Genomic DNA, 23,373 nt, shown 5'->3' with positions numbered 1-23,373 from the left:
ACTCAGGGCAGGGCACGCAGAGCTGAAGGGGACTGCCACCCATGCCAGCCTCGGGGACTCAGGGCAGAGCATGCAGAGCATCCCCGAGGCTCCCCTCCAGAGAAGAGAACCAGACCCATCCCAAGGATCGGTGGTCAGAATGTTCCCGACGGCTCAGGGGCAGCACGGGAAGCTGGAAGACAGGAGACACCTTCCAGGATTGGAGCGAGTCAGCCTCCGGTCTGCAGGTGTGGACCAGCCACGTTGTCACGGAGCGTGACAACAGAGTGGGGACGCCTCGCCACACACGAGGTTCCTGGTGCTCCTCCAGCGCATCCTGTTTGGGAAGCTCCTAGAGGCTCTGTCTCAGAAATGAGGGGGTAAGCTGAGAGAGCGGGAAAGGGGGTCCAGAAAACAAGACAGGAGAGGGGTCCCAGGATGACGGGGCGACGTCGCAGGGTGACTGCACCAGTATAATTAATGATACGCGTCCACCCTTCTCCTCCAGCTCGCACTGTCTGTCTTATTTAAGAAAGCTTTCCGCATCCTGGGCTCGGAAAGCCAGGCTCGAGCGTCACCTCGATGACTCAGTTCTTGCCTCCACGCAGGGCTCTAACCTACTTGGTTTCCCTTCAGAGGTACGAGGCCAGGATCCTATTTCATCTCCACTTTCCCCGAGTCTCTTCCCTCACTTCTCGGCCATGAGAGGTGATGTGATGAGGGGCGGGTTCAGTGATCCGGGCACTCGGGGTGGTGCCCGCTAGCCTCTCCCGGGAACGGCCACTGGACGCCCACGAGGCAGTGGGGGTGAGCCGCCGCTGTGGGATGGCCCCACTGCACTGACCTTGCCCCCTCGTTGGCCTCACTGTCCCGTGCGGACACTAGGGGCCCGTGTGCTGGCCTGGAGCGTGTGGTCCAAAAGCCCCAGAGCACCGGAGGGCAGGCCCTCCCTGGGGTGGGGCGGTGCCCCCCGGGGCCTTTGACCATGAGCTCCTTCTTGTCACCCAGATGAGCTGGGCAAACTTGCGGGCTGCGTTCCCCGCCCTGAGCCCGGCGCAGCTGCACCGGCTACTGACTCAGTACCAGCTGGCCTCAGCCATGGGCCCCATGAGTGCCTGGGAGCCGGGTGCCCAGGACAGCGCTGATGCCTTCAAATCAGGTGAGCCCCCTCCTCGGGGCAGGAGCAGAGCGCCCTGGGGCCGGGGCGGGGGCAGGGGAGCCTCTGGGGGGACTTCCCTGGAGGTGCCCCCAGAGCATCTGGCACCTCTGCCCTGGGCCATCTGCCTCCTCGGTGCCCTGCCCTGTCCCCTACCTGGGGACCTGCGGATCTCCACAGCTGGGGGTTAAGGAGCCCACAGTTCATGGCCAGGTTCCAAGCTGCAGGCTCAGGTCAAAGGTCCCCCTCGCCCCTCATCCAGCCTGAGGCTGGGGCCTGACCCCGTGCCCGGCCCACGAGGAAGAGAACGGGGTCCACACCGGGTGGCATCGCGCAGGCTGAGCACGCTTGCCACATAAGACACACGCGACACATGTGGATCCGGATGGACGTATATACGGGTGTACTTTGATAAGTTAGACACCTGCCTCTATCGTTAGCATTACACACATCATAACAGGCACAGTGGGAAATTAAAGGGCCGTAGAAGATACAGACAGGACCAGGCTTCAAGTGCCTTCTTCGCGTGCCTGGGTCACCTGGGGCTTGGGTGGGACACAGACACTGTCTCTGAGGAGGACACTTGGGGCCCTCCCCATTTACAGGGTCATTTCCGAGGCCCACGCAGGGCCGGCTCTGGGCCGAGCCGAGGACGCAGTGTGGGTGCCAGTTGTGCTGTCTGGAAGGTGCTCACATTTGTCCAGAGATCCCCGTGCACATGGGCCGTGTGACCTGAGTGGGGACGTAGTCAGCATGGGCTCTGGGAGCCCCAGGAGGCGCAGTGTCGGCTCGGGGCGCAGAGGTTCAGGCTGAGCGACCTCAGGTGCCGCGCGGCCAGCAGGAGCTGGGGGAGTTGGGGGTGGGGCACAAGCTCCAGGTGGCAGGGCCTTGGGCTTCCTCCGGGGTGGTCACTGGGGTTCAGTAGGGACGAAAGCACAGTTTGGGTGGGTCACCCTGGCCTGGATGCCCCCCACCCATCTCCTGGGTAGGTCAACCTGCTGGTCCCTGGGTTCCCACGGCGTCCGGGGGGGGCGGGAGCATCTGGGCAAGCGAGGGGTGGGCAGCTACCCCTGGGCCAGGCCCTCAGGCTGTCCCCGTCCCCACCGCAGAGGATGTCCTGGAGTCCTATGAAAACCCCCCGCCCATCGTTTTGCCGAGCGAGGGCTTCCAGGTGGATCTGGAAGCCGACTGCCCGGACGACAGCATCTACCAGCACCTTCTCTACATCCGCCACTTCCTCTGGAGCCTGCGGAGCAAGCCCGGCCCCGGCGGGGGGCCTTCCCAGCCCGAGGGCCTTGAGGTACCGGCCGCGCCCGGGGCGGAGCTCAGGGGGGCTCCGGGGCTCCAGGGCCCCGGGAGTTCTGGGCGCTTTGGGTACGGCTGCCGCAGGCTGGGGCTCTCAGGTCTCCCCCAACGTGGGAAGGCTGCTGCTTAGCCGTCCTCCTCTCCCACCAGGGCCCGCACCACCCCGCCCCTGAGGGGCACCCCGAGGGCCAGAGCTGCCCCGTGGCTTCCAGGGACCCCGGGAGGGGAGCCCGGGACGCTGGCCTGGTGCACCCGTTGCCTTCTGCTGTGGCTCCCCGGGCACAGGGCCCTCCGGGAAGGCAGCCTGGCTGCGTGAGCCGTGGGGGCCCCCAGGCCGGCCCCCCGCACACAGACTCCTCGTGCCTGCTCACGCCGCCCAGCACCCCACTCGGCCTCGAGCCCGCTGTCCCCGACTGGCCAGAGCCTGGCGGTGGCACCCGTGGGAACTCGCCCCTGGAACGGAGGAGGAACGGGCCCAGCGGCTCCCGCGGTGCCGCTCTGGAAGGTGAGGCCCAGCCCCTGGCCCCTCCCGGCTCCTGGGCAGGTCCTTCTGGGTCACTCCATCGCAGGGGCCTGGTGCACACTCAGCCTGGGCTTCCAGTACCTGCCACGAATGCCGGCAGCCCTGGGCGCCAGTCAGAAAGGCTCCAGGGCCCACAGGAGGGCGCAGGGCGGCTGGGCCACACGTAGCCGTCCGTCCGTGGGACTAAGAGAGTTGCTCCGCACAGGGCAGAGGAAGGGGACCCAGGTGATATGTGCTGGGCTTCAGAGAAGATGCAAGGGCCAGGGATCCAAGGAGGAGGGCGAGGCAGGCCCGGGCCCTCTGGGGGTGGAGGACCAGGAGGCAGGGCGAGTGTGTGTGGCTGTGTGTGGGCATGTGTGTGTGTCTCTTGTGTGCACGTGCAGCTGGACGGGCTGGAAGGGCAGCGAAGGGCGGAGCAGCCCCTGGGCCCACGGTCCCAGGCATGGAGCTTGGCAGCGCGTGCTGACCCCTGCGTCCTCGGTGCTCCTGCAGAGGCGGGAGCAGCAGAGCTGGCGTGCTGGGCCTGGAGCCCCCAGGGCTGTCGGGAGGTGGCTCCACACCACACCCGGCTCTGCCTGATGCCCTGAGCAGAGCCCACCTCTCAGCCCCCTGGAAACAGCCGGCCTGGCCTGGGGCAACCGCAGGGGGACGGAGGGGCCACCCACAGATGGGCCCAACCCTGTCACCGACGTTCTGCCCCAACGGGCACCTTGCTGGGGCTATGAGAGCACTGTTCCCTCCGGAGCAGCCGCCGAGCAGGACGTCCCTGGGTCCTGACTCCTGGGACAGGCGCTGGCACGGCTGCCACAGCAGTCTCACCCACTGCACTGTTTCCCGCCCCCAGGAGGCTGTGCGGCGCCTGCAGACGAGCCCCCTCCGGTCCCCTCCAGCTGCAGCTCTAGCACAGATGACTTCTGCTACGTCTTCATGGTGGAGCTGGAGCGAGGCCCCTCAGGGCTGGGGATGGGCCTAATTGACGGCATGGTGAGTGGCATCGCCGCTCCCTGCAGGCCCCCGGCTCTTCCTGCTACCAAAGATAGGCCCACAGTGGCGTTGTCGCCGGGGAGGAATGTGGGCAGGCCCACCGAGGGCTTGGCACTGGGGTCCTTGGGGGGGAATCTCCGCATAATTTGAGCAAAGGGAAAGGTTCCCAGGCAGCAGCCGCTTCCCCCAACCTTTCATCTCCGCCTCCATCCTCAGACCTCGGGGTGTCTGTCCTGGGCCTTTGGGGACAGTGATGGCGTCCAGTGCTGTCCTTGCAGACCCACTGATGACCACATGAGTGAGCCCTGCCTTGGCCAGGCCAGGCCTCTCGGCCAAGGAGGGGACTGAGGTGGCCTTAGCTGGAACACCAGCATGTCCTGAGGCCTGTGCTTCTCCCCAGCACACGCCCCTGGGGGCCCCCGGACTCTACATCCAGACCCTGCTCCCGGGCAGCCCTGCAGCGGCCGATGGCCGGCTGTCGCTGGGGGACCGCATCCTGGAGGTGAACGGCAGCAGCCTGATGGGCGTCAGCTACCTGAGGTACCTCCCCGCTCACAGCTCAGCCAGGGCAGGGCCACCGCCGGCCCAGCCTGGCTTACTCCTCCCCATCCCGGGAGAGGTCCTGCCATTACCCTAGCATTCTAGAGAGGAACAAGGGAGGAACCTCTGGCCTGGCTCCTTGAGGCCGCCTCTCCCTTCCCTGCCCTTGTTCCGGGGGGCGGAGGGCTCTGGACCAGGTGGCACAAGCTGCACCTCATGGACCTGTGATTCCTGCTGCTGTCACAGCTCAGGGGGCCCAGGGCTGCTGACTCTAACCATGTCGCCTGTGCTGTAGGAGCACCACACCCCTCCTGGAGGGAGGGAAGCAGGCGATGGCTGGGCCCTCACACACAGCCCAGGGTGACAGCTGGGGGTGGAGGGCGGGGTCCCCTCCGGAGGCTTGCCCACCCAGGGGCTGGCCCAGCCCCAGTGAGCTCATCTAGCCGCCCTCCGCCCCTCGCTGGGTTGCAGGGCTGTGGACCTGATCCGGCACGGCGGACAGAAGATGCGGTTTCTGGTTGCCAAGTCGGACGTGGAAACAGCCAAGAAGATCCGCTTCCGCCCACCCCCTCCCTAGGTGGCCCTGGTGCCCCTGCGCCCCGAGGTTCGACCTGGCCCGCCACCTCCTCCAGGTGGTCCCTGTGGTCCGTCCGTCACCTTCAGCACGGGCCGCTCCTCGCCCTGTGGATAATGTACATCTCAGTGTATATTTTATTTATATGACGGGTGACAGTCGTGCTGTTTGTTACAGAGCTTTATGTTTGGAGATTTTAATGGAGAAGCATAGATTCAATAAACTATCTTTCATATTCCTAGAGTGTGGCAGCCTGCCAGCTCCCCCAGGGCCCAGAGGGGCTCCGGGGCTCCGGGGGACCCACTCCCCTGCCGGCCAGGGCAGGAGATACCCCAGGAGGACACGAGGGTCATTGTAATGGAGCCTGGGGGACACCCCAGGAGAAGGGCTGGAGCCCCCAGGCAGAATGTAGTTTGTCTTGGTAATCACGTGCTCAGCACAGTCCTGAGAGGTTCCAGAAACCCCCGGAAGGTTATAAGTGAGAGTTCGGACCCTCCCGGATCCCCAGGCCTCACGCCCCTCCCGATTCCCTCTCATCACTAAAGCTGCAGCTTGGCCCTAATACCAGGCTGGCCGGCCCCAGGCTCTTAATCTGCTGCCTGGCTGGCGTCCACCTGGTGGCCGCCCCTTCACCCCGGCAGAAGGCCCACCCCCTCTGCCAGCAGGCAGCCATGCGCATGGCCCGGGGCAGGGCCGTGTTGGCGTCAGGGTGATGGCGTGGCTCAGACACCTCCACCCTGGGCATCTTCAGTTCGGTGGCCCACATGTGGACGGCGCCCGAATTCTCCTCACAGTGCTCAGATCTCGCGGCCGGGCTCTGGACCAGGGTCCTCCCCTTTGACATGAATAGAGAGACCCTGGGGACCAGGGGGTCCCGGCCAGTCAGCTGCAGACGCACCCCTCACGTCGAAAGGGCCTCCTGGAGCAGCCCGGCTGCGAGGAGCCATGTCGGAGTTCTGTTCCAAGCCTGGACCTGCAGCTTGGTGCTGCCCCTGCTCACGCTGGAGAGAGGCGCCCGCGTGTGGGCCCTGGGCCTTCGCGGCAGTTCCACTGAGGCACCAAGATTGCAGCCACCACTGAGTTCCCAAAATGCTGGATAAAATGCATCTTTTAAAGTCATTTTGAACATATCATTGAACTCAAAAGAAAAGAAAGCCTTAGAACCCAAATTGAAAAGATGGCCCAAGTCGAGAGAGGCTGGCAGCGGGCCGAAGGCCTGTGGAATTCGTGGCCACAATTCTCCACTCCTCTGCTGGGTGGAGGTGACGGGGGCTCAGCTGTCCCAAGCTGCGGGCGAGTGGGGGACCCTGTAACTCCCGAGTGCCCGAAGGGCTGGGCCCCGAGAAAGGGGACCTGAGCAGAGCTCACGTGTGCAGAGCATGCCCGGCGCTTCACGGGTGTGAACACACTCAGGGCGCACGGCGGTTCTCTGTGGTGGCGGGTGCTGTGACTGTCCCCATCTTTCAGACGAGGACACCAGAGCAGGGGGAATGTGGTCTTCTCCCTCAGTCAGCATCCTCACAGTAATGCTGCCAGAAAAACCACACAGCTCGGCGTCTGAAAACAGCGTGTCCTCTCGCTCAGCAGCTGGAGCTGGCTGCACCGGCCGGGGAGGGGAGGCCAGGGCTGTCCCCACGCGGCCTGTCCTCTTGGACCTACAGGTGGCAAGGGCTAGAGGGCAGGAAGGCAAGCCCGCCGCCAAGCACATTTCAAGCCTCGGTCCCTTCTGCTGCCTCCTGATGGCCAAGCCCACGGCCAGTGGGCGGGGAGGCATCTCCCCCCATGGGGCCGCTGCGCGGGTGTGGACCGCACCGCGCCCCAGGGGAGGGAACACGGACACCCGTGATTCATCTTCCTCTTGGTAGGAGCGAACTGCCACAGGGTTTGAAGTCGGGCTGTTTGACTCTGGACCGAAAGTCGGCCCTCAAAGGAAATGGGAAGGGAGAGTTTCTGGATGGGCCTTGGCTGTCTTCACAAACGAGTTCTGATGCGGGCTTGCGAGCCAACGTACAACCATCATAATCTGAAAACACCCCAAGTCGAGCTTAATTGAAAGTAGCTCCCCAGGCATCTGGCACAAGCGACAGAGTTTTCTCCAGATGAACAGACCTCAGTTCCGAGGGCCGTGCAGGGTCGGGCGGGCCGGGGTCTGCGCGTCCGGGGCACGCGGCGCGGGGGCTCGCAGGCCGGCGCCGCCGCATCCCGGGAGGGTCCGCGGTCCTAGGGAGCTGCCGCACCGGCGCTCGCCTGCTCGGCCCCGCGCGCCTCACCCCTCGGGACGCCGGGCAGGGCAGGGGCGGCGCTCCCCGCCAGCTCCGCGGTCACCGCGGGCCCGGCCCACCCGCCTTCTCCGCCCCCGCCTCTTCCCCGCGCTTCCTAGGAGCCACGCGGCGGGGGGGCGGGGCGAAGCCTGGGGGCGGGGCCGGAGCCTGGGGGCGGGGCCAGAGCCGGGCGGGCGGGGCGCGAGGCTGGCGGTGCAGCAGCACCACCTAGTGGCCGAGGCCGTCCTCGCGCCGGGCGGCTCTGATCCACAGGCGGGAAGCGGACTCGACCCCCAGTGGATGGAAGCGGTGGGGCCGGGGCCGGGGGCACGTTTCTTGCCCTTCCACACCCAGCGGGTCTGCCCCGCTTGGATATTACCAAAGCGACCCGGCTCGGCTCTGGACCAGGCTCGCGGCCGCAGGTGTCAGGGGCTCCGTGAGCCCCACCGCGGGAGCACCCCCCTTGGTTGGCCTGCCCTCCCTCCTAGTGGCAGGAGGCTGCAAAGCCTGCAGAGGTGACAGCACCTCCAGGCCACCCTGCAGGTCTCGGAGCTCCAGCCTTGCATCTTCAGGTCATTCAGGAACTTGAGGAGGTGACTGAAGAACACTGAGCGAACGCATTTCCCCAGGGCTAGCGAGCACCTCTGGGAGACTCACGCTCCTTCCCTCCTGACAGCCTGTCTCAGTGAGCTGTTGTTTCTAGGACATCGAGGACACCAGGGTGGCCTTACGCGTCGGCACTGAGTGGGAAGGGACAGCCCCAGGGCGTCCAACCTGGCCGTGCGAGGGCCCCTGACGTGCCCACAGCCAGCTCTCCGGGCCCAGCAGCACCACCCACACCCGGCCCTCTCCCCTGGGTGCAGGGAAATGGAACAGCCTTGCCTTGTTCACGCAGATCCTTGTTAAAGGGGATTTATTTTTGCTGTACCTCTTCCGGCCCCCAACTGCCCCCAGACAAGGAACAGCAGGACACAGACCAGGCAGCTGCCGTCCAGCTAAAGCCACAAGTCAGAGCTGTCGCACCACGCAGCTCAGCATGTCACAGGAGAAAGGGTTTACAGACACAAGCACCCATGGGTGTGCACGGGACAGCCCCGCCCAGCGCTGAGGACCAAGACCCCCCAGCGTCCTCCCTGGGCCTAACGCCCTCCTCATTTCTTCTCGGATCACAAAGCCTCAGCCTGCCCTGATTCAGGCTCTCAGTCCTGGTGGCCGTCCTCTCACCCCGGCAGGAGGCCCGCCTCCTTCTCCGCCAGCCGGCTGACGGTGCACAGGGCCAGGGGCAGGGCCGTGTTGGTGTCGCGGTGATAGCGGGGCTGGGACACCTCCACGCTGGGTGTGAGCACGAACTGGGCCACGCTGGGCATCTTCAGCAGGTTCAGCAGCTCGGTGGCCCGCGTGCGGACGGCGCCCGCGTCCTCCTCACCGTGCATGGAGCTCGTGGCCGGGCTCTGGGCCAGGGTCCTCATCTTTGACAGGAACAGAGAGACCCTGGGGACACGGGGGGCCCCAGGCCAGTCAGCTGCAGACATACCCCTCCCGTGCAAAAGGGTCTTGTGGAGGGGCCCAGCCGCCCGAGACACCCAGCTAGTGTGGCTTTAGCTCGGGGAAGTGGGGTGACAGTGCCAACACAGCCCACGCCACCTGCGCCCACCGGAACCTTGTGCTGCTGACCCTGTGTCCGGGCGCCTGGGCCAGGGCAGACCCCTGAGCCCTTGTGCTTTCCCCATGGGGACCCTGACCAGTACCTGGGGATCAGGTCTTGGCTCCGGGAGGCCAGCTTGGTCAGCGTCGTCATGAGCACAGTGATGACCTGGGGTGGACACTTGGGCAGGGTGGCAGAGGGGCGGGACTGGGTGACCTCGAACAGCAGGGCCTCCAGGCCTTCAAAGAACTTGTTGATCTGCTCCACGGTGCAGCGCCGGTCCCAGGACACCGACAGGTACTCGCCGATGGCCCACACCTGCGGGGGCACAGCGCCTCAGCCCCCGGCCGGGCCTCCGGGGTCGGGAGAGGGCCGGGCGGCAGCGGGGTGGCCTTACCACGGAGGTCAGCATGCTCCCTGTGCCGTGGATGCCGCGCCCGCTGCCCACGAACTCCAGGAGCTCCTTCGTCAGCTCGACCACCAGGGAGGGGTGCAGCTTGCACAGGACCAGGAACTGGGAGCTCAGCACTCTGCCGGGAGGACACTCGTGGGCTGCGGCAGGCCCCTGGAGACCCCAGACCCACGGCCCCTCATCCAGAACAAGAAACAGGGGCGGACAGGACAGGCTCCTTCAGCCCCTGAAGTAACCTATGGCCTACTGGGAGGAGGCTGGGCCGCTCTGTCCTCGGTCCAAGGCCCGAGATGGGAGTGGGGACATGCCTGCTTGTATCAGGCCCTCAGAAAGGGTCACAGATGGTCTGAAAACCTCCACGGAAGAGGGACTTAGGCCAGTGCTGAAGATAACAGGCTTGAGAGAGGAGGGACGGACACAGGAACATTCTGGATTGGGAACAGGGGAGTCTGTGCAGTGACCCAGGAAGCACCCGGGCTGGGTCTGGGGGGGGTGCTGGGGGTGGCAGGATGTGAACTGCTGGGGACAGCTGGAAGAGGGGCCGAGGCCCCGCCCAGGGAGAGCGGTGCTGCAGTGACCCCAGGGAGAAAGCGGGGAGTCGGGGCTGTGCCGAGCAAGTTGTGGGGTCAGGGAAAGCTCCAGGGCCGTGGCCCTCGAGCTGCGGGAGGGGTGAAGCCTCACAGGCCGACAGCGGGGACACACCTGTGTACTCGGGCTTCGTACTGGGGGACCTGGAAGAGTGAGTCGCTTCTCTCCAGGAGCAGGAGCGCCAGCTGGGTGGTCAGGGCCCCATCGGCGAACTGCGGTCCAGAGCAAGAGGCCGGCTCAGTGCCACCCCAGCCAACAGCATCTTCTGCCGCAGCCACTCTGGCCCTGGCTCTTTCCGCTCGCCCCGAGGCTGCTCATGTGCCCCCTGTCTGGGGCGGGGCCGGGCCAGATGGGAGGGACAGGACCCTGGCCGGGGCTGGCCGGTGCAGCCCTTGCACGGGGACTCCCACGATCCTCCGCAGATTAGCCTTTCTTGCCACCGGGGCAGCTGAAGCTCAGCAAAGGGCGAGGGCAAGGCCACAGCCCTCGCTCTGGGCAGCCCCTCTGCCTGGGGGTGTGAGGCTGGGGGATGGGGCCTAGGGGGGGCTCACCTGGGTCACCGCCGAGAAGAAGGCCTGGAGCAGGGTGGGCACCGCCTCGGCGCACTGGACCACACGGGCACAGCCGGCCAGGGGCTGCAGCAGCTGGTGGAGCGGTGCTAACCTGGGGACACAGGTGGCCTGCTGAGCGCCACCCCCACCGTCCCTGGCCCAGCGGTGCCCGCGGATTCGCTCTGAACAGGGGGACCGGGTGAGCCCCAGGCCGGGGCTGCAGGAAGGGAGGCGGCCGGTGGGCTGTGGCCTGGACCGCGATCTGACAGTGCCTGCATCACCCCATCAGAGGAGGTGGCCCTGTCACCATGCACATCCCACGCTGCCGAGCCTCACTCCTGTCATCAGCCACTCGCTCCTCCGGGCAGCCTGTGTCCACGGGACATGGGCAGGGCTGGCATAGGGCTGCCGCTGCCCGGGCCTGGGGTCAGCAGGCCTGTTCCAGTCCTGGCCATCCTGCTCCTAAGCTGTGCTATGCCTCAGTTTCTCCCCGTCGAATGGAGTCCACACAGCGCCTATCTCGCGGGGTTATGAGGACTGAATTGGGAACAGAGAGCTGAGCACGAGGCCCGGTGCCCAGCGAGTACTTGGCGACATGGCCAGCACCTGTGTGGTGGGGTGACAAGGCTGTCTCTCCAGGTCAGCAGGCACAAGGCCCAGGGTGGCGACCAGGGCCTGGCTGCCCCAAGAGTGGGCTCCGGCTGCGCAGAACCCTCAGGGTGCTCTTGAGCCCTGAGCGGGGCCGTGGGGCCTGTGGCGCCCAGCATTGAGGCCCACCCTGGGGTCCCCGCCCGAGCAGCCCCCACCTCTCTGTGGTTCCTGCGGCCTGGGCACGCAGCAGGTGCTGGAAGAGACCCTGGAACCGCGGGTCGCGCAAGGCCTCCAGGCAGGCGGGGGTCCTGAGGGAGGCGTCCCAGAGCGGCCTCTCGGATGCAGCCTGTGACAACCTGTGAGGGGACAGCCACCAAGGCCGGGCTGACGTTACGGTAACTCCATGGTGCCCTGAGTCAGCGATGAGCCCCCGGGTAACCAGGAAGGGCCTGGGGGTCTGGCGCCCACAGGGTGGGGCAGGGGCCCGCTGAGTGGGAGACGGGCTGAGGGCTCCAGGGCTCTGGGGCTGCGTCTGTGGGCGACCAGGAGCCACAGAGAGGTGCTCAGCCTGGCAGGCAGCTCACTCCACACAGCAGAGAGGAGCCGGGGGAGAGAGAAGGAGGGCCGTGCTGGCCGGGCAGGGGGACCGGTGAGGAGGGGCCGGGCATGCACAACCAGGCGGGGCTGGCAGTGGGGACCAAGAGGTCACCTGAGCTGCAGGTCCAGGGCCGCGGTCAGACAGGGCAGGTCCAGCAGCGCGTGCAGCATCTCCACAGCCGTGCCGGCGTCGACCAGCGACGGGAGCAGCGCCACAAACTCAGAGGTGAGGGGCGGGCCGTTCCAGGCCAGGAACTGCGGGGACAAGCAGGGCAGCTCGGGTGGGAGCCGGGAGGCCGAGGGTGGTGTGTGCAGCCCAGCAGCAGGCGCCTAGGGGCCGGCTGCAGAGGGGGAGAGCCGGTCATGACCTCACGGCTGCCGTCACGGGTGCGCTGCCATCTGGCAGGGGGCGTCCGCGTTGGTCCCTCCACCTTGCCATGTTTCACTGTGACCCATGTGTCTGAAAATACCCCTTCGATTTTTTCCTTCGCTGTTCTTTTCGCTTCTGCGTTCCCTTTCGGACCAACAATTAAATCGGTCACTTTCCACTTCTCATCGCTTTTCTCTGATTAAAGGACAAAGTCTCCAATTGATTTTGAAAAGGTCATGTGGTGACGTGCCAGTCCCCAATGAGCCATCAAAAGCCACCAGTACCAGAGGGTTGAACACAGGAGGCAGGGCTCCCAGGTGGAGATCCGAGGATGCTCAATCCGCACGGATTCTGTGGGTGCTAACCCACAGTTGGGCCCTACGATGCCTGCCTAAGGAGGATAGGCGCGAGGCTCCCCTGACGGCCACGCTGTCTATACGTCATGTGTGGACGCCCGGGCCGCCCACACCTCTCTCTGCCCTGTGGTCCAGGCCACCTCCCCCGAGGCCTGGGAGCCACCAGGCCCTGTGGTCACAGCCAGGACCCGCCCGGAGGCCCCGAGGGCAGAGGGGAGAGCGGGGGGCCCAGCGCACCCCCGCCCCAGCCCCCAGCTCCCGCCCCGGCCCCAGGACAATGGCACGTGCCTTGAAGAGATTGGGGAAGCTCAACTTGAGGATGCTGAGGCTTCTGCCGAACAGGGGGAGGTTGTCCCTGCAGAACTGGACAAACTCGAAGGCCAGCATGGGGCTGTGGAAGAGCTCGGAGGGGATCCTGGTGAACAGGTGCTGGTAGATGGCTTCGGTGTCCACGGCGGCTGCCTCCCCTGAGAGGCACGGGGGCCAGGGAGTCAGGGCGGGAGGCCCGAGGAGCAGCCGGCCCGACCCGTGGATGCCTCTCCTGCCAGGGGTGGGGGGGGGTGGCCTGCAGTCTCGGGCCAGGCTTCACGGCCACGAGTGTCACCCAGCCACGCCTAGCAACACGATGTGACCGTTCTCAGGAAGGGGCTGGTTTCATGGCACCTTCCGGAAACTGTCAGGAACTCTCACGGCAAAGAGAGTTTTGAGATCGACAGGAAGTTGACAGCATTTGAATTCCCTGCGTAAATGCACTTCACAATCCCCTCCCCCCCCCGCCCCAGCCGCCCAGTGCTGGCGGTCCAGTGGGTCAAAGCAGCGCTGACCAACAGACAAAGGGAGGAGGGGGGCCACGCGCAGAGAGGGCCGCCCCGGGACTGGGCCAAGGGGGCTCACCGTGGTTCAGGAAGAACTGGGCGACGGGCAGCAGCGCCCGCACGCACGCCGGGTCCCCGCAGAGCCGCGCGTGCAGGGCCTTCAGGCAGGAGAGGGTGCGGTACAGGAAGGAGGGGTCCTGCCTGCAGAGCACGTCCAGCACCAGCACCGCCTCCACCAGGCACTGCGGGGACGCCCAGGCTGCTCAGAGGAGCCGGTGCGAGCCCCTGGCCGCCCCCTGCCCCCCTGCCCTCCTGCCCCCAGGTCTTTCCAGCCCCCCTGCCCCCCGGTCCGCCAGCCCCTCTGCTCCCCTGCCCCCCATTCTTCCCCCGCCCCTCTGGGCACCTACAGCTTTCTGCAGGTCAGCATCTCCCTTCCTCAGGGCTCCTGGGGGAGGAAGAAGGTCAGCTGGTCTCTGTTTCAGCATCACAGGCCAATGAGAAGGCACACTGTGTTCTGGAAGCTGGAGGAGAGACCCCACCACCAGGAGCAGAGGGACAAGACAGGGCAGGCAAAGAGCCGCCCCTCCCAGGGGAGCTGGAGTCTGATGCCTGCTGGGCCAGGGATGCAGCCCAGAGGAGCCCAGGACGGGTGCTGCCCAAGGCCGAGCTCCCGGGGCTTGATGTCAGAAAACAGCAGCCGCCCTGGAGCAGCCGAGGCAGCCCCCGTGGAGGGGCACCGGGACTCACGGCGGTTACTCTGCTCGATGAGGCGCTGGCAGTACTCAAAGGCCTTCTCCCGCAGCCGCTCCTGGGGGGGCAGCAGGCGGCTGGCGGTGGAGGCGGCCGAGAGCACGGACAGGGTGGAGCCCTCCAGCTCCGACTTGTCGTCTGGAAGAGAGGACAGGCGCTCAGCAGGAGAGCCTGTGAGGACCGGCCGGCCCGGCCCAAGGGTGGGAAGAGAGCCACCGTTGCAGGTGACATGGCACTGGGCTCCCTGCCTGGCCTCAGCCGCCGTCACCCTCATCTACGCCCTCAGTGACACTGGGTTCCCCCCCAGGGGTCCAGATGGTCTAAACCACTGGCCGCCTTGCAGAGGGGGAGTTCAGTGAAGCTGCCCGAACAACGTTGTGACCTCTGCCCCTACAGGATAACTCTGGCTCCCGACATATCTGGGAGCCTAGCAGCTCAGCCAAGCGGCCAACGTAACCCAGGGATACCCCAGTCCCCCCGACCCAGCCTGTAGCCCACCTGTGTCGGGCACGCCGGGGCCGCCCGGGGGGCCGCTGTGCAGCAGCCACGCCCGCAGCATGGAGAAGGCCTGCACGTTCAGCCACTGGTCCTCTGTGAAGTGCTGGCCCGTGGACAGCACTGTGAAGAAATCTGTGGCCACCGCCCCGTCCACCTCGGTGACAGGGCCCGGCTGCGGGAGGCAAGGAGGGATGGGGGTGTCGCAGGACCCCTGGGCTGAGGGCTGTGGCCGGGAAAGGCCGCAGGCTCCCAGGTATTTGGGAGGGCTGAGACGAGGCTGAGTGCACCCCTGCCCAGCCCTGTCCTTGCACCAAACTGGGCGTCCACGCTCTTCTAAAACTAGGAGCACCCACCCTTTGTAAGGCGCGTGCACACCGGCATCTGAGTTAACAATATGGCCCTCCGTCGGATAAGTGAGCCCCACCAACAGGCTCCGGGCCTCAACAGGCACCACGTCATGGGCTGGGGGGCTGTGACCCCGTGTGACCCAAAGCACCGCCCCCTCGCCCGCCTGAGGAGAATCAGAAAGGAGGGATCATTCTGGAACCAGGGCAGCAGGAGGCGCCAGGACGCTGTGGGCAAGGCCGGCAACAGCGGCCGAGGGACAGGGAGGTTCTTCCAGCGTCTCCTGCTCACCTGCCGGCCCCTGGGCGTGGAGAAGAAGCCCCCCGCGGAGTGCGCCAGCCCTTGCTGCAGGCTGGCGTAGCGGAGCCAGTCCACCAGTCGCTTGCTGAGCAGGTTGGTCTGGTCTGGGGGGGGGGGGGGGGGGGGAGGGGTCAGCGCCGTGGGAACCAGCTCCATCCCACAGACTCTGCCAACAGAGGCCATGCCCTCAGGCCTGCCCGCGGAGGATGAATACCTTCCTGGAGGGCGCCAGGGGCGAGGCCAATGACCTTCGTCACAACAGGAAGGAGGGGCCTTGGACTGGGCCCCTCCGGCTGCCGGCTCTCGAGGACTCGGAAGATGTGCTGGCCCACGCTTCTGACCTGCTGTTTGTCACCCTGCAAACCCAACGCAGGTGGAATGTGACTCGCCTGAGAGCTTGAAGGACAGGTCTTTTCCTCTGAAATCTCGGGAAAGGGGACTGCCAAACTCTGACGGCTGCCGCTCTATCAGTGTCATTGATGTCACAGTGCCACCTCTGATGGTGAGGCCTGAATTAGCCTTCAGAGTCCCAGCTACTTCCCTAGAAACGAGGGGGAAGGTTGGGATGGGGAGGGTGAGGAGGCAGGTGTTTCTGCTCATTCCAGATGAATCCGAGCGCCGGGTGTCCTGGCACAGCCGAGGCAGCCATAAAAACGGTCAAAGGCAAGGGGAAGCCAGACCGAGCCCGCCCGCGCGGCAAGTCGGCGCCCCTTTGGGGACCACAGGCCGGCCTGCGGGTTCTCTGAGGCCCCAGGGCCCAAAGGGCAGGCAGCCGAGTAGATGGTGACAGTTGCGTTACCTGGGCCAACAGCACAGAGGCCACCAGACTCAGCTGCCGCGCATTCTGCACGTGGTCACAGGACAGACGCAGGCTGTCGCAGGGCGATCTCTCTCTCAGGATGGCGGCGCAGAGAAGCTGGAGCTGCTCGGGGCATGCGGGCGAGCAGAGCGTGGTCTGCAGCAGGTCCACACACGTCTGCTCCAGCCTGGGACGGCGAGACCACGGCAGGCGGCACGTCACACCACCGCAAGAGCTCCCGGACGGGGTGCCCCTGCCTGGGGCCTGCCACACCCCAGAGATGCTCACACTCACCTCCTGCTGTATTTGGTGGCCGAGACGATGAGGAAGAGCCTCTGCAGGGCGTCAATGGCCTCGGGCCCCACGTCCTCCTTCTGCAGCAGCTTGCTGACCCGGGAACAGAACTTCTTCAGCTCCTCATCTGGGATCTCCCTAAGCGAAGAAGACCGTGTCAGCGACCTGGCATCGAGGGACCCAGAAAGGCTGCCTTGAGCTGCAAGAGAATGACTCTCGGGCTGGGGGAAAATCCCCACTGAGCAGAGCAAGCTGGGTGTCGGGAGAGGAGAGTGACCACCAGCCCTTGACGCCTCTGTACTCAATCCACCAGCTGGCTCCCCAACCCGGCCCCTCGCTCCCTGGGACCCAGGATGTACGGGGCCACTCCCACCCCTGCCAGGCAGGGCTGTTGGGGAGACCATGGCCCCAGCAGTTTGCGATGACAAACCTCATTAACAGAGGCCTCACGCATTCAGATTGTGTTCTCTCAGGAGCAGAAGTAAATCGATTGACTTTAGGAGTCTCATCCAAAAGTAAGGGAAATTTAGTCTAAGACAAGTTGCTTTTCATAAGATTCCTTCAGCGAGCCTTTCACCTCTGGGAACAAGACTCAAATCTTACATATTAAAGGGTAAATATTATGATGCATGGTAAGACAAGCCAGTTATGGTTTCTGACTCTAAGACTTAACCTGTTTAGTTAAAAAATGGAGCCACTGAGCATCGATGAGGTAAGATACTGACAACGTCTCCAACAGGAAACCTGGTTGTAGGTTTCTATTTCAGTCCAAAAGGCAAGGAAAGGTAACTTGCCAACAAGTCACTGTTCTAGGGACCTTTGGGGGCTCTCAGAGAAGCCCTCACCCAGCTGTGTCCTCACCCACCACCCCCAAGCTTGAGCTCAGGAATCCGGAGTTTTGAACCAAGAGAAAGGGTGTCCCCTGCCTCTGGGGCTGATGAGAAGGTTCGGTGAACACCTGGAGCTGGGGGCCTGGGGTGGCCTCTTGTGTTCCCTGTTCTGACTTGAAGGCTGGCAGGTAACCCCCATGGACTCCCCACCACTCCTCAACACTGCCACCCCCCACCCCCCGCCCCACGGTCTGCATTGTTTTAGTTCATTTATCCAGAGTCGGGTCCAGTCACCCACAAACTAAAGAAAAGGCACACGCAGGCGAGGAGAGGGAGACAGCAAGATGAGAGGCCGGGTCCAGGTCTGCTTCCGACTGTGACAATGAGACGGAGGGAGCAGCTACCAGACTGTCTCGCAATTATGACGGAGAACCTTTCCCAGAACGGTGGGACCCCTCATCCCAAATTAATCCCGTCCAGGACACTCTCCAAATCACAAGATTCTTCCTAAAAGGCCAATCTGCTCAAACCCTTGGCTCCCCGCTGCTTTCAAACCCACACTCGTACGGATGCCACCAGCCTTGCAAGGCCCGGCCCTCCTCACTTCTTCAGAAGCCGACGAGTCCTGTTCCTCCTGCTTCTGACCCTTCGCACCGACCCTCTGCCTGAAATGCTCCTGACTCCTTCCCTGGCTGGTAATGCCTCACTCGAGCTTCTGATTAGTTGTCCTGCGCTTCTGGAAACTTCCCCTGACCTGGTGCACTCCCCTTTCTTCCCTTATTCTTCAGCTTACAAGAAATGCTTCTGATGACTTTTTCCCACCCCTGCTTTCCATCTCTGAAAAATTGAGAGAAACTAAAATTCACTCCAAATCCCAACTCCCACAGCTTAGCCATTCAAAGTGCCACCAAAAATCACAAGTTTCATTAAAATAAAATATATAGTGGAAACTGGTAAGAACTGATAGTTTTTAACTCTCCTCAAATCTAACAGAGAAACTGTATACCTCATACGTTTTACTTACAGATATTTACCCATGCCCTACCTTCAACCCACCCAAGACAGAGCGACAGAAATACAAAGTTGAATAGTGAGGGCTCTTCCTTCTGCCTTTCATTCCCTGAATTTGTGACCTTGAGCGGAAGGTGAGTTGGGAGGGGTCAACCCGATGGGACTCTGAGTGGGTCTCAGTTCTCACCTGCCTCTTGGCAAGCACTTTGGGGTGAACCTGCTGCATGTTGAGTGAGATGCTAGAATTGAAAGATACCTATTTTTTCACTTAACACAGCCCCTAAATTTAAGTGAACTTGAATTGGAATACTGGAACCTGAATATTGGACTATTTCTCCAATATGGAAAAACAGACAGACGACGTTGGACTTATTGGGAGATGGTGCTGCAAATCCATGAAATGCTTCCCTAACAGACTTTCAAGGCTTGTTTTGACCATAGACTTTTGCCCTGTCCACAGCCTTTAGACCCTAATGTGCATTCAAGATCTTGCTGCCCTATAATCACAGCGTCCGCGGCCATCCAGTCTTTCCCACCCACTGGTCCAGCTCCGAAGCCTGCTTTTCAGGTTTTTTTTTTTTTTTGAAGTTCACCAGGGGCTTGTGGTTCTGGCTGCATTTTCCTCTTTTACACAAGTACCCTCAAGTCTTGGGCTGTCTGATGGACTGTGGGGTTTGGGTTCTAGCCTACATTCTGCTTTCTCCCACTACTGGTTAGCTGGTGAGGAAGGGGCTACTGACTAGTTAGGGGAGCCCAGAGTCAGCTCCCCGCCGGAAGACCACTCAGGGCGTCCTCAGGAGAGCGATCTCTCTGAATCACAAAACCCTCCACGGCTCCCCGAAGCCCTCGGATGGTTCCAACTCTTGAGCTTGGCGCACGGAGCTCGCACGGCTCAGTCCAAGCCCCCGAGCCTCTCTGCAGCTTTGCGCTCCCGACCTGCAGCAGCTGACAGCTCCCAGCTACCCTGCTTCCTGCCTTTGGCCAATCAAGCGGCGGGTCCCACCCCACTCCATCGCCACCCATCCACTGGGGCGCTGCTCCGGCGCCACCTCCTCCGGGGGCCGCTCGACCCTCGCGGGCCTCCTCGCCCCGAGCCTGGCGGGCGCGGTCTCCCCGTCCCCGCCTCCGGAGCGGGAGCAGGCGGCCTCCTGGGAGTCGCCGCGCCCCGGCCCCGCGCTCAGGCCGCCCCCGGCGCCCCCAGGAAGGGCCGGCGCACCTGGCCTGGCGGAGCAGACTCTCCGCCCCCGCCGAGAACATCCCGCCGCCGCCGCCGCCGGGAGCCGGGAGCAGGGCGCAGGGCCGCAGCGCCGCCGGCTTCCGGGTCGCGTCACGTGCCGCGTCACGTGGGCGGGCCGCCGACCAATGGACTTGGGCGGGGCTTCTGCCAGCCCACGTGCCTCTAGCCCCTCCCACAGGCTGTACCCGCTGCTTTAAAGCTCCTGCTCGGCCCGCGCTGTGCCCGCAGGCCGTCGGGGTCTGCTTCACAGCCCGGGGTGCCGCAGGCCCGGGGAGGACGGTGAACGTCCGGTAACTCTAGAAGCTGGCCGGCCGCAGCACGTCCGCCCTGCAGGCTGCGCGGGGACGCGGGCGGTGACCGTCCCGCTGACCAGCGCGGCCCAGCCTAACTCAGCGGGGTCCTAGGAGGGAGCCTCCCGGGGCCTGAGCCAGGAGAGCCCGGAGGGAGGCGGACAGGGGTGCGAAAGGGGTGGGCCTCGGACTGGGAGCGCGTGGAGGCTGCTGCCTGTGGCTTCTGCCGCCCAGGGAGCCTGGTGTCTGGGGCGGGATAGAGAAGGGATGGGCTGGGGCCATCAGTGGTCCAGGGGAGAGGGGGAGGCTGTGAAACTGGTAAACAGTTAGCCATGGATGATTTGGGTTTTTTCTTTTTTGCAATTACAACTTTTAGCTGCTTAACCCACTCATTGTTAACTGTGCTGCTTAGGCAATATGCTATCTGGCTCCCACTAGGCTCCTACAGACAACATCTCCCTGGCCACCTGAGTCCCCATAGTAATGGGTGTTTGAGATGTTTTCCAGGAATTAGGACCCCTTGTCCAGTTCAGGCTGGTTGAGACCACCAACCCATCAACCGGGCCCACACAGGTGCCTGATAAGTGACCTTTTGCTGTCAAGAGGCTATAAACTCCACTGTCAGATCATGCCAACACCATCATTTTGTGAGCATGTGTCCTACGTAGAGGCAGGAGGTCTGACCTTGCTTGTGCGGCTCATCAATTACCTCACTCCTTCTGCCTCTGGTCATCTATCTCCACATTTCAGACCCACCTTGCGCCCCATCCCATAAATATCCCTGAGTCCCTATTTTCGAGGAGGCAGATTTGAGACTCGTTCTCTCGCTTCCTCACATGGCTGCCTTGTGATTAAACCCTCTCTCTGCTGCAGTCTCGTCGTCTCGGTGTTTGGCTTTCCGGGTGGCGGGCAAAAACGAACCTGGTTCGGGAACAGTTGCCGAGCTAGGTCAAGGCCACGAGGATGGAGAAGCAGGCAGATTCAGCCACCGCTCCGGGCTAGGGTTTGTAGGACCTGGAGAGCAATAGCTTTGGGGGCGGGAGGAGGAACGGGAAATGCAAGGCAGCAGCAGTTTCTGCCTCGGTTTCTGCCTCACCCGTGCTGCCACGCACTTGGCCCTGGGGCAGAAGAGGACCGGGAGGTCTGGGGAGGCGGTTAGTGGACAAGCAGTGACGAGTCCCTAGCTGTGCGAGGCAGTGTTTTAGGTTCTGGGAAGAGTGAACGGGGACGGCCAAGCCCCTGCCGTCACGGAATTTACAGTCAACGAGGACGACAGGTATCAACTATACAAACTTACACACAAGCCTGTCGTGGTAGATGCTGTGGAAGAAAACGGAGCAGTGCAGTGGGAGAGCTGGGTGTTCTTTGGATGGGTGGGCCAGGGCGGCCTCGGAGGGACAGAGAAGACACCTGAATGGAGGACAGGGGGGTGAACAGAGGGAGCACGGGCCAGGCACCTGTCTGCAGGAATTCCAGACTCGGTGGTTCTGAGATGCCCTTCAGGTGCCCAAGTGGAGATGTTGAGGGCGACTGGTGCTGAGGATCAAGAGATGGAGGCCAGCGGTGGTGAGCGAGGCCGGGACGGTGCTGCTGCCCAGGGAGCTTGTGGAATGAGGTCCCCCCCACCCAACCCTTGAGCCGCAGGGTAAAGAGGAAAGGAACCGACAAGGGCAGCTGGCTCCCGGCAGTCTCCATGGAGAGCCTGCACGCAAAGCACTGGACGTCCATGATCTCTAACTGGGGGACGCTCTCAGCAGAGTTTTATTACTACCATTTGAAGGGTGAGTTGACTGAAGCTAAAAAAGTGGTTAAGGTGCCCAAAGTCACTCACCTGTAAGCTGAGGAGGGAACTGAGCCGGCAGGTGGACTCCAGGTCAAAGCCTGTGGCCACTCTGTCCACGGCCTGCTGAGGATGGCCAGAGAAGTGGGAAGAAACCTAGGAGAAGCTTTCTAGCTTCAGACCCAAGTGGTGTTCCAGAGGCCGGACGCAGAGGCTGGGTGAGGTCGGCACTGAGTCAGCCGGCGGCCGGCCAGGAGACGGAAGGCACTCAGGTATTTTATTAGAAGCTTCCACGTAAAGAACTGTCAACCAAGTATCGAAGAACTGAGAGGGAGCAGGGAGAGCAGCTGCTCCTAACAGTGAGGGGACAGGGGGAGGAGGGTGGAGCCTGGCAGAGGGGTCCCACCGAGCTGACTCGACCCTGGAGGAGGCACAAGGTGGCCGGCCCTGCTGGGCCGGAAGTTCGACTGCAGTCCACCACTGTGGCCAGAACGCCTGCGGACGGAAGTCGCCGGGAGCAGGAAGCATCCTCCTGCCTGCCGGTCCCCTGGAGCGCCCGTGTCGCGTGGGCCGGCCTGACTGGGAGGGGCTGGCAGAGCAGAGATGGGTCTACAGAGTGCCAGCCCCAGAGTCACGCTGCAGAGCAGAGGAGGTCAGGGCTGAAGCTACCACAGCGGCTGAACGACGACACGCGGTTTTTGGTGGGAGTTTCCTGGTTTACTTGAGCCACCGAGTACGAATCAAATTCCAAGCGACTGCATTTAGACCTAGGAAATGGGAGGCCCGGAAGGGAGTTCCAATATGGGTTTCAGAGCTGAAAAGGAAGTCTTTATTAAGGTCAAAGGTCCAGCAAGTGCACAAATCTTAAACGAACTCCGTGTTCCACGCTTCTCTAACTCGGGTGTGCTGGTCAACGGGTAGCTGGCTCTCCTGGAAGGAGGGTGATTTATACGTTTGACAATTTCAGGGATGCAACACTCCAGCAATGGCTGGTTTCAGGCGGCCGACGTGCTGTCACTGGACAGAGCTGGGAGGAGACTGGCGGCAGCAGCAGTCTGCCCACCAGATAAATGGACGGGAGTCACCCGGAGAGCACAGGTGACCAACGGTCAGATGGCAGTAAGTGAGGAATGGAGTACTTAGTACCTTTGTTTTTAATGTAATTTATTAAAATTTTAATAATGGCTTTGTTTAACAGCTGGCTCACAAAATTCCTGAGGATTTCGCAAGCCGCTCTCGTGAGCTGGCTCCAGCACACCACTGCTGTGAACCGTGCGGCCACGGCCAGGATTGGAGAGGGGACGTTGCCAGCTTCCCCTGCGCCTTGTGCCCCCTCCAGTCAGCAGCCCCCTCCCCTGCCGGAGGTAACCGCCAGCCTCGCTTCAAGCAGCCTCGGTTGGTTTGGCCTCTTTACAGTTCATACAAATAGAAGCCAGTGTGGCCGCCTCTGCCGGCTCTTCGCGCGGCCTCAGGCCCGTGAGCGCCATCCGGGCTGTGGTGCCGGAGCGGTTCTCGTATGGCCGTGTCCGGGGCTGTGCAGGCCAGCGTGCAGTTCCCACAGTTTATCCGCTCCACTGTGGATGAATATGCGGTTTGTTTCCCAAGGCTGGGCAACGATGAACACAGCTGTGATGCACGTCTGCCTTTTGGTGGGACACGCATGTGCTTCGCTCTGGTGCATTCCCAGCTTCACAGGGCGGTTCCACTTTTCCTGAGAACCCAACTGTGGGCGAGGGACCATTCTCTCTCTCTCTCTCCCGCCCCACTCACGCCCCTAGTGCTGTCACCAAGGGTAACATTTGACTGTTTCTTACAAAAGTTACATTTGTATAAAATGTTATTTTCAGGTCTTGCTGGTGAGAAATGGTTGTCTTAATCAAAAACAAAACTAAACATTTAAAAAAGATGCTAACTAGCCACTGTAGCTCCCGAAACTCGCTATTCTCACTCTTGCTGGCTATTTGGCTATAAGATCGCAAACTACGAGGCATC

At 63.0% G+C, this 23,373-nt stretch overlaps 2 protein-coding genes across 2 annotated transcripts in view; one reads left to right on the top strand and one right to left on the bottom strand.

Annotated features, from left to right (window-relative positions):
* RADIL (Rap associating with DIL domain) overlaps window positions 1-5,192 on the top strand; it is a 68,902-nt gene extending 63,710 nt beyond the window's left edge. Inside the window, exons 10-15 of the mRNA XM_046666517.1 lie at window positions 988-1,138; window positions 2,245-2,435; window positions 2,591-2,945; window positions 3,808-3,947; window positions 4,348-4,487; window positions 4,959-5,192. Of these exons, the coding sequence (XP_046522473.1) occupies window positions 988-1,138; window positions 2,245-2,435; window positions 2,591-2,945; window positions 3,808-3,947; window positions 4,348-4,487; window positions 4,959-5,064 (1,083 nt within the window). The 3' untranslated portion in view covers window positions 5,065-5,192. The remainder of the gene's footprint in view (window positions 1-987; window positions 1,139-2,244; window positions 2,436-2,590; window positions 2,946-3,807; window positions 3,948-4,347; window positions 4,488-4,958) is intronic.
* A 3,016-nt stretch (window positions 5,193-8,208) lies between these two features.
* Window positions 8,209-19,406, bottom strand: AP5Z1 (adaptor related protein complex 5 subunit zeta 1). Its single transcript, XM_046668668.1, has 17 exons — window positions 19,291-19,406; window positions 16,234-16,371; window positions 15,940-16,126; window positions 15,355-15,496; window positions 15,132-15,244; window positions 14,496-14,667; window positions 13,995-14,135; window positions 13,655-13,692; window positions 13,327-13,489; window positions 12,721-12,899; window positions 11,819-11,961; window positions 11,325-11,465; window positions 10,519-10,630; window positions 10,082-10,179; window positions 9,365-9,497; window positions 9,071-9,285; window positions 8,209-8,813 (listed from the first exon to the last, which is right to left on the bottom strand). The coding sequence occupies exons 1-17, from the start codon at window positions 19,329-19,331 to the stop codon at window positions 8,543-8,545; spliced, it is 2,427 nt and encodes an 808-aa protein (XP_046524624.1). The 5' UTR covers window positions 19,332-19,406; the 3' UTR covers window positions 8,209-8,542.
* Between the last annotated feature and the right edge of the window lie 3,967 nt (window positions 19,407-23,373).

This window comes from Equus quagga, chromosome 7, assembly GCF_021613505.1.
Source record: "Equus quagga isolate Etosha38 chromosome 7, UCLA_HA_Equagga_1.0, whole genome shotgun sequence".
NCBI classification, from domain to species: domain Eukaryota; kingdom Metazoa; phylum Chordata; class Mammalia; order Perissodactyla; family Equidae; genus Equus; species Equus quagga.
The sequence above is the reverse complement of the archived record's forward strand: the minus strand, read 5'-3'. Positions and strand labels throughout refer to the sequence as shown.

Bases quoted from the DNA above. Each gene is read 5' to 3' on its own strand.
- AP5Z1 (XM_046668668.1), bottom strand. From the start codon at position 19,331: ATGTTCTCGGCGGGGGCGGAGAGTCTGCTCCGCCAGGCCAG. The intron at 15,497-15,939 runs GTAACGCAACTG...TTGGGTTTGCAG, and splicing joins CCTCTGTGCTGTTGGCCCAG to GGTGACAAACAGCAGGTCAG. The intron at 10,631-11,324 runs GTGGGGGCTGCT...CTGTGTCCCCAG, and splicing joins GCCGCAGGAACCACAGAGAG to GTTAGCACCGCTCCACCAGC.